Here is a 17,928-nt window from a genome sequence, read left to right on the forward strand (position 1 = left end):
AAGCCAGCGCCACCAATGCGTCGGCGGACACGCTGTACTCTTGGTGACCGTGTCAGCGTGCATGCGCCGGCCTGCCACAGGAGTCGCTAGAGCGCAATGGGACAAGACATCCCTGCCGGCCAAACCCTCCCCTAACTCATACTACGCTGGGCCAATTGTGCGCCGCTGCGTGCGTCTCCTGGTCGCAGCCGTGCTGCAACAGAGCTTGGACTTCAGGATCAGGATATCTAGCGGCACAGCTATCACTGCGATGCAATGTCTTAGACCCCTGCGCCACTCGGGAGGCCCTAGGGTCTGTATAGTTTGACACTGACTCCAACTTAGGTTCCCAATGTGGTTGGTTTGTAAATGGTGTGGGGAAAATGTTTCATAATCAAAATTGCCTAATTCAGTCTGATAGATGTGCAGGTCCCTCTGTCGCTTCCACCTGTTTAGAAGTTTGTATGAAAGTCTGTCCTGTTTTTTAGCACCTCTCTCTGCTTGGTTGAGCCTGAAGGAAGACTTTTTTAAATTTTATGTTGGTTGTAAAAACACTCCTCCCCCTTACATGTTTAATTGCTCTAGCCAGTATTCAGAACTTCAATGTCCTCACAGGCAATTCATTTTGCAGCAGTCATAAAACATATCATATGTGAAAGGGCAGCTGCCAATACAAAGGTGGGTGAGGGGACAGGGTGTTAAAATAAAGCTTCAGTAGAATATAATAAAGCATAAACTCGTCTGAAGTTGTGGACTGTAGGACAGATTTTGGTACACTGATAGCTGTAGGCAAACCTGTTCCTGGAGTGCTGCAGCTACTGCAGGATTTTGTCCCAACTGAGCTAATTGATCAGTTTAGTAATGATTGCCTAAATTCAACACACTTGGTCTTCCAGGTTGGTTAAATGAAAAACTTGAAGTTCCTTGGGCACTCCAGAACCAGGGTTGCCTACCCCTGATGTAGACGAATCGTTGTTCTTTCTCTCCCAGGTTGATGTATTGGTCAGAGGTTGGTAGCGATCCCCAGATTGAGCGGTCAGCGATGGATGGCTCTGAGAGGAAGGTGGTGTTGACTCATGGTCTCAGCTGGCCAGTCAGTCTCTCTGTGGACACTCTCACTGACCGAATCTACTGGGCAGATGAAAAACTGCAGTGCATCGGCTCTGTATCCCTGGAAGGACACAATGTCAGGGTAACACTGCAGCTTACATGAATTATGGTTATACTCTTTACAGTAAACATGGAATGTCTAGATATGAACTTAACTGTAAGCATGGAATGTGACTCGTTAAGACGGTTCTTTTTGCTCTTATCTGTCTTCACAAAAGCTTCTGCAGCTGACTGAAATGCCCAGTCCATTCTCTGTAATGGTTTTCAATGACATGGTCTACTGGTCTGACACCAAGAGGAGAACTATTCAAGTATCCCACAAGAACACGGGCAAGAACCGCAAAGTTTTACTCAAAAGACCTGGACAGCCTTTTGACATCAGGGTAAGGCTTTAGACGAGGATTGGGGTTAAGGGAATGGGTTCAACCTTATAATCAGTGGTAGTGGTCATGTTGCCCTTCTCTCCCTCTGTCTTGAAATGTCTTGCAGTCTCTCTCGCTCTCTCAATTCAATTTAAGGCCTTTATTGGCATGGTAAACATATGTAGATAATAAACAATATTGAAACGATACTAATTTACAGGGAACATGAATCACAAAAGCTCCAAGAAGTGACCTTTCAAGTGTCATATGTGCAAATAGTGTACAGGGGAAAATCAACCAACAGAAATATAAGTTGTATTTACAATGGTCTTTGTTCTTCACTGGTTGCCCTTTTTCTTGTGGTTTCTGTGTTTGCACACCGGTATTTCACTATATGTAGAGAGATGGGAGAGAGTTGATCAAAATTGGATTTGTTTTCAAATTCTTTGTGGATCTGTGTAGTCTGAGGGAAATATGTGACACTAACCTGATCATACATTTGGCATCAGGTTAGGAAGTGCAGCTCGGTTTACACCTCATTTTGGGATAGGGTGTGCACATAGCCTGGCTTCTTTTGAGAGCAAGGTCTGCCTTCGGCGGCCTTTCTCAATCGTAAAGCTATGCTCACTGAGTCTGTACAAGATTTCCTTAATTTTGGGTCAGTCAGTGGTCAGGTATTCTGCCACTGTGTAAGATAGGGCTGATTTACTGCCCCCTTTGGGGTGATTGGGTGCCCATAGTAAACAGAAAAAAAATCTGTCAAAAATTGCTAATATATGCATATAAAAATTATTATTGAATAGAAAACACTCTAAAGCTTCTAAAACCGTTTAAATTATGTCTATGTAAAGCAGAACTCTCAGGGCACTCATTCTCCCAAACTCTCTCTTGTCATCATAAAAGTTGGCCCAACTTTGATGTCATCGCCCCCACCCTTCCCAAGCACTTACAGTCCTGGGAACAGTTTCTATCTCTTCAGCGCGGTGTCTGCTTTCAATGGGGCTTCTCATTGTGAGAATCGTGCGCTCACGAGGGTTTTGGCGGGCCGAAACCTTTCGGTCACGCGAGAAAACAGGTTACACTCATGCGCGCTCTGCTCGGGTGATGTCTTTGTTCCAAGATTGATTAAACGACTCGTGTGTTTCTGATCGTCCTGAGAATTGCTGTGAAGCTAGATAACATGCTAATGCTGTGTTCTGAACATAGTTTGACAAGTTTAGTCGACATATAATATGTAATTTCGACGTTTTGGTGCGCACCCACTTGACTTTTTGGCTGCATTTCAACCGAAATGTGTCGTTTGATCACCGAAAGACACAAACTTCCAAACTAAGTATAAAGTAAGTATAAACCCTTCCAGGTCTTCTGATGGAAGAACAGCAAAGGTAAGGGAATATTTATGTTTATTATGGGTTTCTGTGGACTCCGAAGTAGAGGAGCCAAAATGCTAATTCCTGAGCGCCGACTCATATTATAGCCTAGTGAACGAAATCTGTAACGTTAAAAATAAATGTATCTTTCTATATATATATATGTAGAACATGCATATTTAGTCAAAGTTTGATGTGTATTGCTTGTTATCTGACGTTAAATCCGGCAGATATCATAATTTCTCCGGACATTTGAGTAGCATTTTTTTGAACATGCAGTCATTGTAAACAGATTTATGGATATATAGGCATATTATTGAAAAAAACATAAATGTACTGTGTAACATGTTATATTACTGTCATCTGATGAAGATTTCAAAAGGTTAGTGAAATTATTTTTCTTTTAATCCTGCGTTTGGTGATTGCATATTTTGTTGAATTTGGCTATGGAAATTAGCTTGGTCTTCGGTGGTGGTTTGACATAAATATGTGCTATGTTTTCGCCGTAAAACATTTTAGAAATCTGACTTGCTGGCTAGATAAACAAGTTTATCTTTCATTTGAGCTATTGGACTTGTTAATGTGTGGAGGTTAAATATTTCTAAGAATATTTTTGCGTTCTGTGCGCCACTGTGTCAGTTGAGCAGGGGGGGTTGGGACCACTAGAGGTACGTGGTGGCTGCAAGTAGTTTTAAGGCCAAATAGCATTCTAGTTTGCTGTTTTTTGTAATTTCTTTCCAGTGTGTCAAGAATAATTTGTTTTCTCATGATTTGGTTGGGTCTAATTGTGTTGCTGTCCTAAGGCTCTGTGGTCTGTTTGAACTAAGGCCCAGGACCAGCTTGCTTAGGTGACTCTTCTCCAGGTTCATCTCTCTGTAGGTGATGACTTTGTAAGGTTTGGGAATTGCTTCCTTTTTGGTTGTAGGTTATTTACTGGATTTTGATAATTAGCGTTAACGACCTAATTCTGCTCTGCATGCATTATTTGGTGTTTTCTGCTGTACATAGAGGATATTTTTGCAGCAATCTGCATGCAGTTTCTCAATTTGTTTTTTGTCCCATTTTTGTGATTTTTTTTTTTTTTGGGGGGTCAAATTAAAACAAATAAAATGTTATTTGTCACATACACATGGTTAGCAGATGTTAATGTGAGTGTAGCGAAATGCTTGTGCTTCTAGTTCTGACGATGCAGTAATAACCAAGTAATCTAGCTAACAATTCTAAAACTACTACCTTATAGACACAAGTGTAAGGGGATAAAGAATATGTACATAAAGATATATGAATGAGTGATGGTACAGAGCGGCATAGGCAAGATACAGTAGATGTATTGAGTGCAGTATATACATATGAGATGAGTATGTAAACAAAGTGGCATAGTTAAAGTGGCTAGTGATACATGTATTACATAAAGATGCAGTAGATGATATAGAGTACAGTATATACATATACATATGAGATGAATAATGTAGGGTATGTAAACATTATATTAGGTAGCATTGTTTAAAGTGGCTAGTGATACATTTGACATAATTTCCCATCAATTCCCATTACTAAAGTGGCTGGAGTTGAGTCAGTGTGTTGGCAGAAGCCACTCAATGTTAGTGGTGGCTGTTTAACAGTCTGATGGCCTTGAGATAGAAGCTGTTTTTCAGTCTCTCGGTCCCAGCTTTGATGCACCTGTACTGACCTCGCCTTCTGGATGATAGCGGGGTGAACAGGCAGTGGCTCGGGTGGTTGTTGTCCTTGATGATCTTTATGGCCTTCCTGTAACATCGGGTGGTGTAGGTGTCCTGGAGGGCAGGTAGTTTGCCCCCTCTGATGCGTTGTGTAGACCTCACTACCCTCTGGAGAGCCTTACGGTTGTGGGCGGAGCAGTTGCCGTACCAGGCGGTGATACAGCCTGACAGGATGCTCTCGATTGTGCATCTGTAGAAGTTTGAGTGCTTTTGGTGACAAGCCGAATTTCTTCAGCCTCCTGAGGTTGAAGAGGCGCTGCTGCGCCTTCTTCACGATGCTGTCTGTGTGGGTGGACCAATTCAGTTTGTCTGTGACGTGTACGCCGAGGAACTTAAACTTACTACCCTCTCCACTACTGTTCCATCGATGTGGATAGGGGGGTGTTCCCTCTGCTGTTTCCTGAAGTCCACAATCATCTCCTTAGTTTTGTTGACGTTGAGTGTGAGGTTATTTTCCTGACACCACACTCCGAGGGCCCTCACCTCCTCCCTGTAGGCCATCTCGTCGTTGTTGGTAATCAAGCCTACCACTGTTGTGTCGTCCGCAAACTTGATGATTGAGTTGGAGGCGTGCGTGGCCACGCAGTCGTGGGTGAACAGGGAGTACAGGAGAGCTCAGAACGCACCCTTGTGGGGCCCCAGTGTTGAGGATCAGCGGGGTGGAGATGTTGTTGCCTACCCTCACCACCTGGGGGCGGCCCGCCAGGAAGTCCAGTACCCAGTTGCACAGGGCGGGGTCTAGACCCAGGGTCTCGAGCTTGATGACGAGCTTGGAGGGCACTATGGTGTTAAATGCCGAGCTGTAGTCGATGAACAGCATGCTCACATAGGTATTCCTCTTGTCCAGATGGGTTAGGGCAGTGTGGTTGAGATTGCATCGTCTGTGGACCTATTTGGGCGGTAAGCAAATTGGAGTGGATCTAGGGTGTCAGGTAGGGTGGAGGTGATATGGTCCTTGACTAGTCTCTCAAAGCACTTCATGATGACGGAAGTGAGTGCTACGGGGCGGTAGTCGTTTAGCTCAGTTACCTTAGCTTTCTTGGGAACAGGAACAATGGTGGCCCTCTTGAAGCATGTGGGAACAGACTGGGATAGGGATTGATTGAATATGTCCGTAAACACACCAGCCAGCTGGTCTGCGCATGCTCTGAGGGCACGGCTGGGGATGCCGTCTGGGCCTGCAGCCTTGCGAGGGTTGACACGTTTAAATGTTTTCCTCACGTCGGCTGCAGTGAAGGAGAGTCTGCATGTTTTAGTTGCGGGCTGTGTCAGTGGCACTATTGTCCTCAAAGCGGACAAAAAAGTGATTTAGTCTGCCTGGGAGCAAGACATCCTGGTCCGTGACTGGGCTGGTTTTCTTTTTGTAATCCGTGATTGACTGTAGACCCTGCCACATACCTCTTGTGTCTGAGCCGTTGAATTGAGATTCTACTTTGTCTCTATACTGACGCTTAGCTTGTTTGATTGCCTTGCGGAGGGAATAGTTACACTGTATTCGGTTATGTTACCGGTCACCTTGCCCTGATTAAAAGCAGTGGTTTGCACTTTCAGTTTCACACGAATGCTGTTTCATGCGAATGACCCCCAGATCTCAACTATAAAGGGCAATGGGTTCTACAACTGATTCAAGTATTTTTTGCTAGATCCTAATTTGTTGAATTTAATGTTCCTTTTGATGGCAAAGAAGGCCCTTGTTGCCTTGTATCTCAGATCGTTCACAGCTTTGTGTAAGTTACCTATAACACTGATGTTTAGGCCGGAGATATGTATAGTTTTGTGTGTTTTAGGGCAACAGTGTTTTGATGTAATTTCTACTTGTGATCTGGGAATTGGACCTTCCTTTGAACACCATTATTTTTGTCTTACTAAGATTTACTGCTAAGGCCCAGATCTGACAATCTGTGCGGAAGATCTAGGTGCTGCTGTAGGCCCTCCTTGGTTGGGGACAGAAGCACCAGATCATCAGCAAACAGTAAACATTTGACTTCAGATTCTAGTAGGCTGAGGCAGAGTGTTGCAGACTGTTCTAGTGCCATCACCAATTTCTTGACATTAATAAGTAGACATTATATAGAGTAGACATTTAGAGTGCTGTGAAAATATTTGCCCCCTTCCTGATTTACATTTTTTGCACATTTCTCACACTTAAATGTTTCAGATCATCAAACACATTTAAATATTACGCAAAGGTAACCAAAGTAAACACACAATGCAGTTTTTAACTTATAGCTGCAGGGGCAGTATTTGAGTAGCTTAGATGAAAGGTGCACAGAGGTGCCCATATTCAACGGCCTGCTCCTCAGTCATAGTTGCTAATATTTGCATATTATTAGTATTGGATAGAAAACACTGAAGTTTCTAAAACTGTTTAAATTATGTCTGTGTATAACAGAACTCATATAGCAGGCAAAAACCTGAAATTCCACTTCCTGTTTTTTTTCTGGGGGTGGCAGATTTTTGACCAAGCTCTCATTGAAATTACAGCGAGATATGGATGAGTTTTCAATTCCTACTCCTTCCACTAGATGTCAATAGAACTTTGTCTGACTAATGTGAAGGGGGGGGTCAAATGAGAAAGGAAATAGTCACCACTGCCACAAGTTGACCATGCATTCACTATGCGCGTTCACCGGGGAAGGACCTGCCTTCCACCGGTCATCTGAAGTCATAATTCTCCGGCTGGAACGTTATTCAAGATATATGTAAACAACATTATAAAGATTGTTTCAGTACATCGTTTGACATGTTTCTACTGACTGTTATGGAACTTTACGACATTTCGTCACGTTATAGTGGACGCGCTTTGACTTTGGAATTGTTTACCAAACGCGCTAACCAAAGTAGCTAATTGGACATAAATAACGGACATTTTCGAACAAATCAAGCATTTGTGGACCTGGGATTCCTAGGACTGCATTCTGGTGTTGATCAAAGGTAAGGAAACATTTATGTATATTCTGGTTTCTGTTGACTACAACATGGCGGCTAATTTGTCTACTGTTCTGAGCTCCATCTCAGATTATTGCATGGGTTGCTTTTTCCATACATTTAAAAAACAAATCTGACACAGCAGTTGCATTAAGGAGAGGTACATCTATAATTCCATGTGTATAACTTGTATGATCATCTACATTTATGATGAGTATTTCTGTTGAAACTAAGTGGCTATGCAAAATCACTTGATGTTTTTGGAACTAGTGAATATAATAAGCCAATGTAAACTCAGATATTTTTATATAAATATAAACTTTATCAAACAAAACATGCATGTATTGTTTAACATGAAGTTCTGACTCATCTGATGACAATTCAAGGTTGGTGATTAATTTTATCTTTCTGCTTTTTGTGAAAGCTATATTTTGCTGGAAAATGGCTGTGCTTATTGTAGTTTGGTGGAGACCTAACATAATCGTTTGTAGTGCTTTTGCTGAAAAGCATATTTGAAATCGGACACTGGTGGGATTAACGAGAATAGCTTTAAAATGGTTTGAGACATATATGTTTTAGGAATTGTAATTATGAGATTTCTGTGGGTTGTATTTGGCACCCTCTATTTTCACTGGTAGTTGTAATATCGATCCTGTTAGCGGGATTGCAGCCATAACAAGTTTTAAGTGATACTTTTATTTCTTAAGGGAAAAAGCTATCCGAACCTTCATGTCCCTATGTGAAAAAGTAATTGCTCCCTAAACTGGTTGCGCCACCCTCAGCAGCAACAACTGCAATCAAGAGTTTGCGATAACTGGCAATCAATCTTTCACATCACTGTGGAGGAATTTTGGCCCACTCAACTTTGCATAATTGTTTTAATTCAGCCACATTGGAGGGTTTTAGAGCATGAACTTCCTTTTTAAGGTCACGCCACAGCATCTCAAGTGGATTCAAGTCTGGACTTTGACTACGCCACCCCAAAAACGTATTTTTTTTAAGCCATTGAGGTGGACTTGGTGGTGTGTTTTGGATCACTTTCCTGCTGCAGAACCAAAGTGCGCTTCAGCTTGAGGTCACGAACTGATGGCAGGACATTCTCCCTCACGATTTTTTGGTAGAGAGCAGAATTCATGGTTCCATCAATCACAGACAGTCGTCCAGGTCCTAAAACAGCCCCAGACCATCACACTACCACCACCATATTTGACTGTTGGTATTATGTTCATTTCATTATGTTCATTTCATTTGTTCCCGTCAGATCACAGAATATTTTCCCAAAAGTCTTGGGGATCATCAAGATGTTTTTTGCCAAAAGTGAGATGAGCCTTTGTTCTTTTTGGTCAGCTGTGGTTTTCGCCTTGGAACTCTGCCAATGATGTAATTTTTGCCCAGTCTCTTTTTTATGGTCATGAACACTGACCTTAACTGAGGCAAGTGAGTCCTGCAGTTCTTTAGATATTGTGGTTTCTTTCGTGACCTCTGAGTTGTCGCTGTGCTCTTGATTTAATTTTGGTAGGCCGGCCACTCCAGGGAAGGTTCACCACTGTTCCAAATGTTCCGCATTTGTGGATTTTTGCTCTCACTGGTTTGCTGGAGTACCAAAGCTTTAACCCTTTCCAGACTAATGTCAATTACTTTGTTTCTCATCTGTTCCAGAATGTATTTGTATCGTGGCATATCTTGCTTTTTGAGGTCTGTTGGCCTACTTCACTTTGTCAGACGGGTTCTATTGAAGTTATTTCTTGATTAAACATGTCTTGCATGTTACATCCGGCGCCGACAGAGATGGCCGCCTCGCTTCGCGTTCCTAGGAAACTATGCAGTGTTTATTTACGTGTTATTTCTTACATTAGTACCCCAGGTCATCTTAGGTTTCATTACATACAGTCGAGAAGAACTACTGAATATAAGATCAGCGTCAACTCGCCATCAGTATGACCAAGAATATGTTTTTCGCGACGCGGATCCTGTGTTCTGCCTTTCAACCGGGACAACGGAATGGATCCTATGCGACGACGACTGAAAAAGAGGGAAACGAGGCGGTCTTCTGGTCAGACTCCGGAGACGGGCACATCGTGCACCACTCCCTAGCATTCTTCTCGCCAATGTCCAGTCTCTTGACAAGGTTGATGAAATCCGAGCAAGGGTAGCATTCGAGGGACATCAGACTGTAACGTTCTTTGCTTCACGGAAACATGGCTCACTGGAGAGGCGCTATCCGAGGCGGTGCAGCCAGCGGGTTTCTCCACGCATCGCGCCGACAGAAACAAACATCTTTCTGGTAAGAAGAGGGGCGGGGGCGTATGCCTTATGGCTAACGAGACATGGTGTGATGAAAAACATACAGGAACTCAAATCCTTCTGTTCACCTGATTTTAGAATTCCTCACAATCAAATGTAGGCCGCATTATCTACCAAGAGAATTCTCTTCGATTATAATCACAGCCGTATATCCCCCAAGCAGACACATCGATGGCTCTGAACAAACTTTATTTGACTCTTTGCAAACTGGAATCCATTTATCCGGAGGCTGCATTCATTGTAGCTGGGGATTTTAACAAGGCTAATCTGAAAACGAGACTCCCTAAATTTTATCAGCATATCGATTGTGCAACCAGGGGTGGAAAAACCTTGGATCATTGTTACTCTAACTTCCGCGACGCATAAGGCCCTGCCCCGCCCTCCTTTCGGAAAAGCCGACCACGACTCCATTTTGTTGATCCCTGCCTACAGACAGAAACTACAACAAGAAGCTCCCACGCCGAGGTCTGTCCAATGCTGGTCCGACCAAGCTGACTCCACACTCCAAGACTGCTTCCATCACGTGGACTGGGATATGTTTTGTATTGTGTCAGATAACAATATTGACGAATACGCTGATTCGGTGTGCGAGTTCATTAGAACGTGCGTTGATGTTGTTCCCATAGCAACGATTAAAACATTCCCTAACCAGAAACCGTGGATTGATGGCAGCATTCGCGTGAAACTGAAAGCGAGAACCACTGCTTTTAATCAGGGCAAGGTGACCGGAAACATGACCGAATACAAACAGTGCAGCTATTCCCTCCGCAAGGCTATCAAACAAGCTAAGCGTCAGTGTAGAGACAAAGTAGAATCTCAATTCAACGGCTGACACGAGGCATGTGGCAGGGTCTACAGTCAATCACGGACTACAAGAAGAAATCCAGCCCAGTCACGGACCAGGATGTCTTGCTCCCAGGCAGACTAAATAACTTTTTTGCCCGCTTTGAGGACAATACAGTGCCACTGACACGGCCTGCAACGAAAACATGCGGACTCTCCTTCACTGCAGCCGAGGTGAGTAAGACATTTCAACGTGTTAACCCTCGCAAGGCTGCAGGCCCAGACGGAATCCCCAGCCGCGCCCTCAGAGCATGCGCAGACCAGCTGGCCCGTGTGTTTACGGACCTATTCAATCAATCCCTATACCAGTCTGCTGTTCCCACATGCTTCAAGAGGGCCACCATTGTTCCTGTTCCCAAGAAAGCTAAGGTAACTGAGCTAAACGACTACCGCCCCATAGCACTCACTTCCGTCATCATGAAGTGCTTTGAGAGACTAGTCAAGGACCATATCACATCCACCCTACCTGACACCCTAGACCCACTCCAATTTGCTTACCGCCCAAATAGGTTCACAGACGATGCAATCTCAACCACACTGCACACTGCCCTAACCCATCTGGACAAGAGGAATACCTATGTGAGAATGATGTTCATCGACTACAGCTCGGCATTCAACACCACAGTACCCTCCAAGCTCGAGACCCTGGGTCTCGACCCCGCCCTGTGCAACTGGGTACTGGACTTCCTGACGGGCCGCCCCCAGGTGGTGAGGGTAGGCAACAACATCTCCACCCCGCTGATCCTCAACACTGGGGCCCCACAAGGGTGCGTTCTGAGCCCTCTCCTGTACTCCCTGTTCACCCACGACTGCGTGGCCACGAACGCCTCCAACTCAATCATCAAGTTTGCGGACGACACAACAGTGGTAGGCTTGATTACCAACAATGACGAGATGGCCTACAGGGAGGAGGTGAGGGCCCTCGGAGTGTGGCGTCAGGAAAATAACCTCACACTCAACAAAACTAAGGAGATTGTGGACTTCAGGAAACAGCAGAGGGAACACCCCCCTATCCACATCGATGGAACAGTAGTGGAGAGGGTTGCAAGTTTTAAGTTCCTCGGCGTACACATCACAGACAAACTGAATTGGTCCACTCACACAGACAGCATCGTGAGAAAGGCGCAGCAGCACCTCTTCAACCTCAGGAGGCTGAAGAAATTCGGCTTGTCACCAAAAGCACTCGCAAACTTCTACAGATGCACAATCGAGAGCATCCTGGCGGGCTGTATCACCGCCTGGTACGGCAACTGCTCCGCACACAACCGTAAGGCTCTCCAGAGGGTAGTGAGGTCTGCACAACGCATCACCGGGGGCAAACTACCTGCCCTCCAGGACACCTACACCACCCGATGTTACAGGAAGGCCATAAAGATCAAGGACATGAGCCACTGTATGTTCACCCCGCTATCATCCAGAAGGCGAGGTCAGTACAGGTGCATCAAAGCTGGGACCGAGAGACTGAAAAACAGCTTCTATCTCAAGGCCATCAGACTGTTAAACAGCCACCACTAACATTGAGTGGCTTCTGCCAACACACTGACACTGACACTGACTCAACTCCAGCCACTTTAATAATGGGAATTGATGGGAAATGATGTAAATATATCACTAGCCACTTTTAACAATGCTACCTTATGTAATGTTTCTTACCCTACATTATTCATCTCATATGCATACGTACATACTGTACTCTATCATTGACTGCATCCTTATGTAATACATGTAACACTAGCCACTTTAACTATGCCACTTTGTTTACATACTCATCTCATATGTATATACTGTACTCAATACCATCTACTGAATCTTGCCTATGCTGCTCTGTACCATCACTCAGTCATATATTCTTTATCCCCTTACACTGTGTATAAGACAGTAGTTTTGGAATTGTTAGTTAGATTACTTGTTGGTTATTACTGCATTGTCGGAACTAGAAGCACAAGCATTTCGTTACACTCGCATTAACATCTGCTAACCATGTGTATGTGACAAATAAAATGTGATTTGATTTGTTATCAGGCCTAGGTGTGGCTAGTGAAATTGAACTCCGCTTTCAAAAAAATGTGATTAACCACATTAATTCATGATTTAACAAGGGGGGCATTACTTTTTCACAGGGCCATGAAGGTTCAGGTACTTCGATTTATTAAAAAAGCTCAAGTATCTCTTGACCCAAGTAAACAGAAAATGCAGGTTATCTTTGTGTAATGTTAACATTTGTTTGATCTGAAATGTTTAAGTGTGACATAAAATATAAATCAGGAACGGGGCAATGCTGTGAAAGTATTTGTGTGTATGTATAAACTTAAACTGCGCCTATATATTAATATGTATGTATATGTGTGGTGTGTGTGTGTGTGTGGTTGAAGTTTACATGCACCTTAGCCAAATACATTTCAAATCAGTTTTTCACTATTCCAGACATGGAATCCTAGTAAAAATTCCCTGTCTTAGGTCAGTTAGGATCACCACTTTATTTAAAGAGTGTGAAATGTCAGAATGATAGTGATTTATTTCAGCTTTTATTTCTTTCATCACATTCCCAGTGGGTTAGAAGTTTACATACTCAATTAGTATTTGGTACCATTGCCTTCAACAATTTCAACTTCAGTCAAACATTTTGGGTAGCCTTCCACAAGCTTCTCACAATAATTTGGATGAATTTTGGCCCATTGCTCCTGACAGAGCTGGTGTAACGAAGTCAGGTTTGTAGGCCTCCTTGCTCGCACATGATTTTTCAGTTCTTCAGTTCTTGAATTGCACCAGTCCCTCCTGAACATGATGCTGCCACCCCTGTGCTTCACGGTTGGGATGGTGTTCTTTGGCTTGCAAACCTCCCCCATTTTCCTCCAAACATAACGATGGTCATTATGGCCAAACAGTTCTATTTTTGTTTCATCAGACGAGGACATTTCTCCAAAAAGTACGCTTTTTGTCTCCATGTGCAGCTGCAAACCGTAATCTGGCTATTTATGGAGGTTTTGGAGCAGTGGCTTCTTTGCTGAGTGGCCGTAAAGGTTTTGTCTATATAGGTAATTCTGTAACCGTTTCCTCCAGCATCTTCAAGGTCCTTTGCTGTTCTGGGATTGGTTTGCACTTTTCGCACCAAAGTACGTTCATCTCTAGGATAGAACACGTCTCCTTCCTGAGCGGTATGACGGCTGCGTGGTCCTATGGTCTTTATACTTGCGTACAATTGTTTGTACAGATGAACGTGGTAGCTTCAGGCATATTGAAATTGCTCCCAAGGTTGAACTAGACTTGTGGAGGTCTATACATTTTTTTCTGAGATCTTAGGATGTCTGCTTGACATTTTTTAGATTTGATAGGGAAGCTAAATATACTGTTTAGGTTTTCTACTGTTTACACTTTCACTACTAGTAACTTTTTGTCCAGGAAATTGTCTAGAAGAGATGGAATTCGTTGCCTAATTTTGTAGTCTCCTTCCATTTATAGCATTTCTTAATATTATTCAGCTCCTTTGGCTTTGATGCCTCACGATTGAGCAAAGTAGTGTGATTTTACTGTGATCTGATATGGGTGTCAGTGGACTGACTGAATGCTCTGGGTTGAGGTCAGTGATAAAGTAGTCTACAGTACTACTGCCAAGAGATGAGCTATAGGTGTACCTAACGTAGGAGTCTACACGAAGCCTACCATTGACTTTGTACATATAGAGATACAGGAGTTGTGACCCATTTATGTTCTCGTAGTTGTGCCTAGGGGGGCATTGCTGTCACCTCCAGGTAGGTGTTTGTCTTCTGTGTGCTGAGGCTGTCGGATTCTTGTCATTCTTGGCATTTAGGTGGCCACAAACTAGTACATGTCCCTGGGCCTGTAAATGATTGATTTTCTCCTCCAGGAAGGAGAAGCTGTCATTAAATTATGGGGATTCTAGTGGGGATGGATATACACTGCTCAAAAAATCAAAGGGAACACTTAAACAACACAATGTAACTCCAAGTCAATCACACTTCTGTGAAATCAAGCTGTCTACTTAGGAAGCAACACTGATTGACAATAAATTTCACATGCTGTTGTGCAAATGGAATAGACAACAGGTGGAAATTATAGGCATTTAGCAAGACACCCCCAATAAAGGAGTGGTTCTGCAGGTGGAGACCACAGACCACTTCTCAGTTCCTATGCTTCCTGGCTGATGTTTTGGTCACTTTTGAATGCTGACGGTGCTTTCACTCTAGTGGTAGCATGAGACTGAGTCTACAACTCACACAAGTGGCTCAGGTAGTGCAGGTCATCCAGGATGGCACATCAATGCGAGATGTGGCAAGAAGGTTTGCTGTGTCTGTCAGCGTAGTGTCCAGAGCATGGAGGCGCTACCAGGAGACAGGCCAGTACATCGGGAGACGTGGAGGAGGCCGTAGGAGGGCAACAACCCAGCAGCAGAACCGCTACCCTCCGCCTTTGTGCAAGGAGGAGCAGGAGGAGAACTGCCAGAGCCCTTCAAAATGACCTCCAGCAGGCCTCAAATGTGCATGTGTCTGTTTCTGACCGTTTGAGCAGACTCGATGAGGGTGGTATGAGGGTCCGACGTCCACAGGTGGGGGTTGTGCTTACAGCCCAACACCGTGCAGGACGTTTGGCATTTGCCAGAGAACACCAAGATTGGCAAATTTGCCACTGACGCCCTGTGCTCTTCACAGAAGAATGCAGGTTCACACTGAGCACATGTGACAGTCTGGAGACGCCGTGGAGAACATCCTGCTGCCTGCAACATCCTCCAGCATGACCGGTTTGGCGGTGGGTCAGTCATGGTGTGGGGTGGTATTTCTTTGGGGGGGCCGCACAGCCCTCCATGTGCTCGCCAGAGGTAGCCTGACTGCCATTAGGTACCGAGATGAGATCCTCAGACCCCTTGTGAGACCATATGCTGGTGCGGTTGGCCCTGGGTTCCTCCTAACGCAAGACAATGCTAGACCTCATGTGGCTGGAGTGTTAGCAGTTCCTGCAAGAGGAAGGCATTGATGCTATGGACTGGCCCGCCCGTTCCCCAGACCTGAATCCAATTGAGCACATCTGGGACATGTCTCGCTCCATCCACCAACGCCACGTTGCACCAGACTGTCCAGGAGTTGGTGGATGCTTTAGTCCAGGTCTGGGAGGAGATCCCTCAGGAGACCATCCTCCACCTCATCAGGAGCATGCCTGGGCATTGTAGGGAGGTCATACAGGCACGTGGAGGCCACACACACTACTGAGACTCTTTTTGACTAGTTTTAAGGACATTACATCAAAGTTGGATCAGCCTGTAGTGTGGTTTTCCACTTTAATTTTGAGTGTGACTCCAAATCCAGACCTCCATGGGTTGATACATTTGATTTCCATTGAATATTTGTGATTTTGTTAGCACATTCAACGATGTAAGAAAAAAGTATAATAAGAATATTTCATTCATTCAAATCTAGGATGTGTTCCCTTTATTTTTTGGAGCAGTGTAGGTAGCACACAGGAGGACATTTTTGTCAGCTGAGATCATTTCCTTTTACTTCTAGCCAAATGGCATATGTTCCTGTTTTGATTAATTTAATAGATTGAGTTAGGTCCGCTCTCTACCAAAATAGCATACCCCCTGAGTCCCTTCCCTGATTCACAGCTGGAAGTTTGGTGGATGGGACTACCAGCTTTCTACCCTAGAGGACAACCAGTGGGTCCATCTCCTCTATACATGTTTCTTTGGTGGATAACAATGTCTAATTCTGATTATTTTGGTAAAGTCCAGGTTCCTGCTCTTTAGCCCAAAGGTAGATGACCTCAGGCCTTGGATATTACAGGATGAGATAGTTGAGGCTTTGTGTCCCATAAAGATTCAAGATGGCGTAGCAGTGCAGACGTGGTTTGTCTATCTCCTGTGTATTTGTCTTTTTTGTGTACATTTCTTTTCAATCTTATCCATTTTTTAAATTAAATATACCTTCCGGCAACCCGCCTCACCCAATTTGATACGGATCTGCTATTTTTAGACATTTTAGCCAGAACCTCCATCAGCAGCTAGCCATCAAAGTTAACCAGCTAATTAGCTACTAGCTATTTAGTCATTGTCAGCCACTGCTAGCAGCCTTTAACTTCAGCACAGACTCCAGCTGCTTTTAGCCTGGATAATACTTGCCAGCATCGGACTTTTTTCTCCACTGCAATGCCGGATACCTGCCGTAAGCCCTGGACCATTACTCCTGATCATCACAGCTAGCTAGCTGCCACCGAGTGACCCAGCCCCGACGTTAGCTATGATCCAGGCCCACCTCCCGGCCCGCTCAGTGATCACATCGGCTACACAGCTGATGCCTCCCTGACTCTTCCCCAACACGGCTAGAATTCCACTACTCCACCGGGTCGGGTCCTTGCCGTAAGCTCTGGACTTTGGCATTGGACTATCGCTGCTAGCTAATGCCCCTGTCCCGAAGCTAGCACCAGTTAGCCGTGTGCCAGGCGCATCTCCTGGCTAGCAAACGAAATTACTACAACCACAATGTCTCTTTCGCCAACTGGCCTTGACCCTTTTGTCGATACGAAGCTCTGCCATTCCACCACGACTGGTCTGCCGACTGATCTAACTCCATCCGCTGTGCCCCCAACCGGCCTTTGCATGACATTCGAGCAGTTGCTTCTACAAGCCCCGGCCTGTTAGCTTCAATTGATGTCTCCCACTTGCTAGGTAGTAACAACTACCCAGCAGCTTCCTTGTTTCATCTATTGCTTTTCACTGGACCCTATGATCACTTGGCTACATAGCTGATACCTGCTGAACTGTTCACTAATCACAGTACTCCATTTTTTTTCCTGTTGGCCCCAGCCTCGGATCAGGCCCTGTGTGTAGTTAATAACTGACCCTCTCTGCCCAATCATCACCATTTTACCTGTTGTCTTGGCTGATTAGCTGTTGTCTTAGCTAGCTCTCCCAATCAACACCTGTGATTCCTTTATGCCTTGCTTTGTCTCTCTCAAATCTCAATATGCCTTGTATGTTTAGGAAAGTTATCATTTTTAGTTTACTGTGGAGTCCCTAGTCCCACTGTACATGCCTTAGATACTGCCTTTGTCCCACCTCCCACACATAACTAGTATGTCCAGAGATGCAAGCTCTTATCACAAAATGCCTGGGTTTACCTCTACTGTACCCACACCTCACCATACCCCTGTCTGTATATTATGCCCTGAATCTGTTCTACCACACCCAGAAATTTTCAGTTTATTCTCTGTCCCCAACACACTTGACGACCAATTTTGCTAGCCTTTAGCTGTACCCTCAATCTACTCATCCTCTGTTCCTTG

The 17,928-nt window shown here is 44.4% G+C and overlaps 1 protein-coding gene across 5 annotated transcripts in view; it reads left to right on the forward strand.

Moving 5' to 3' along the window:
• The window catches only part of LOC112221621 (low-density lipoprotein receptor-related protein 2), a 97,226-nt gene that overhangs the window by 61,073 nt on the left and 18,225 nt on the right, over window positions 1-17,928 (forward strand). For all 5 annotated transcript variants that reach the window (XM_042302799.1, XM_042302800.1, XM_042302802.1 and 2 more), the window contains 2 exons: window positions 970-1,171; window positions 1,308-1,472. In XM_042302799.1, coding sequence (XP_042158733.1) covers window positions 970-1,171; window positions 1,308-1,472 — 367 coding nt within the window. The remainder of the gene's footprint in view (window positions 1-969; window positions 1,172-1,307; window positions 1,473-17,928) is intronic.

The sequence above is a fragment of the Oncorhynchus tshawytscha genome, linkage group LG20, assembly GCF_018296145.1.
Source record: "Oncorhynchus tshawytscha isolate Ot180627B linkage group LG20, Otsh_v2.0, whole genome shotgun sequence".
Lineage (NCBI taxonomy): Eukaryota > Metazoa > Chordata > Actinopteri > Salmoniformes > Salmonidae > Oncorhynchus > Oncorhynchus tshawytscha.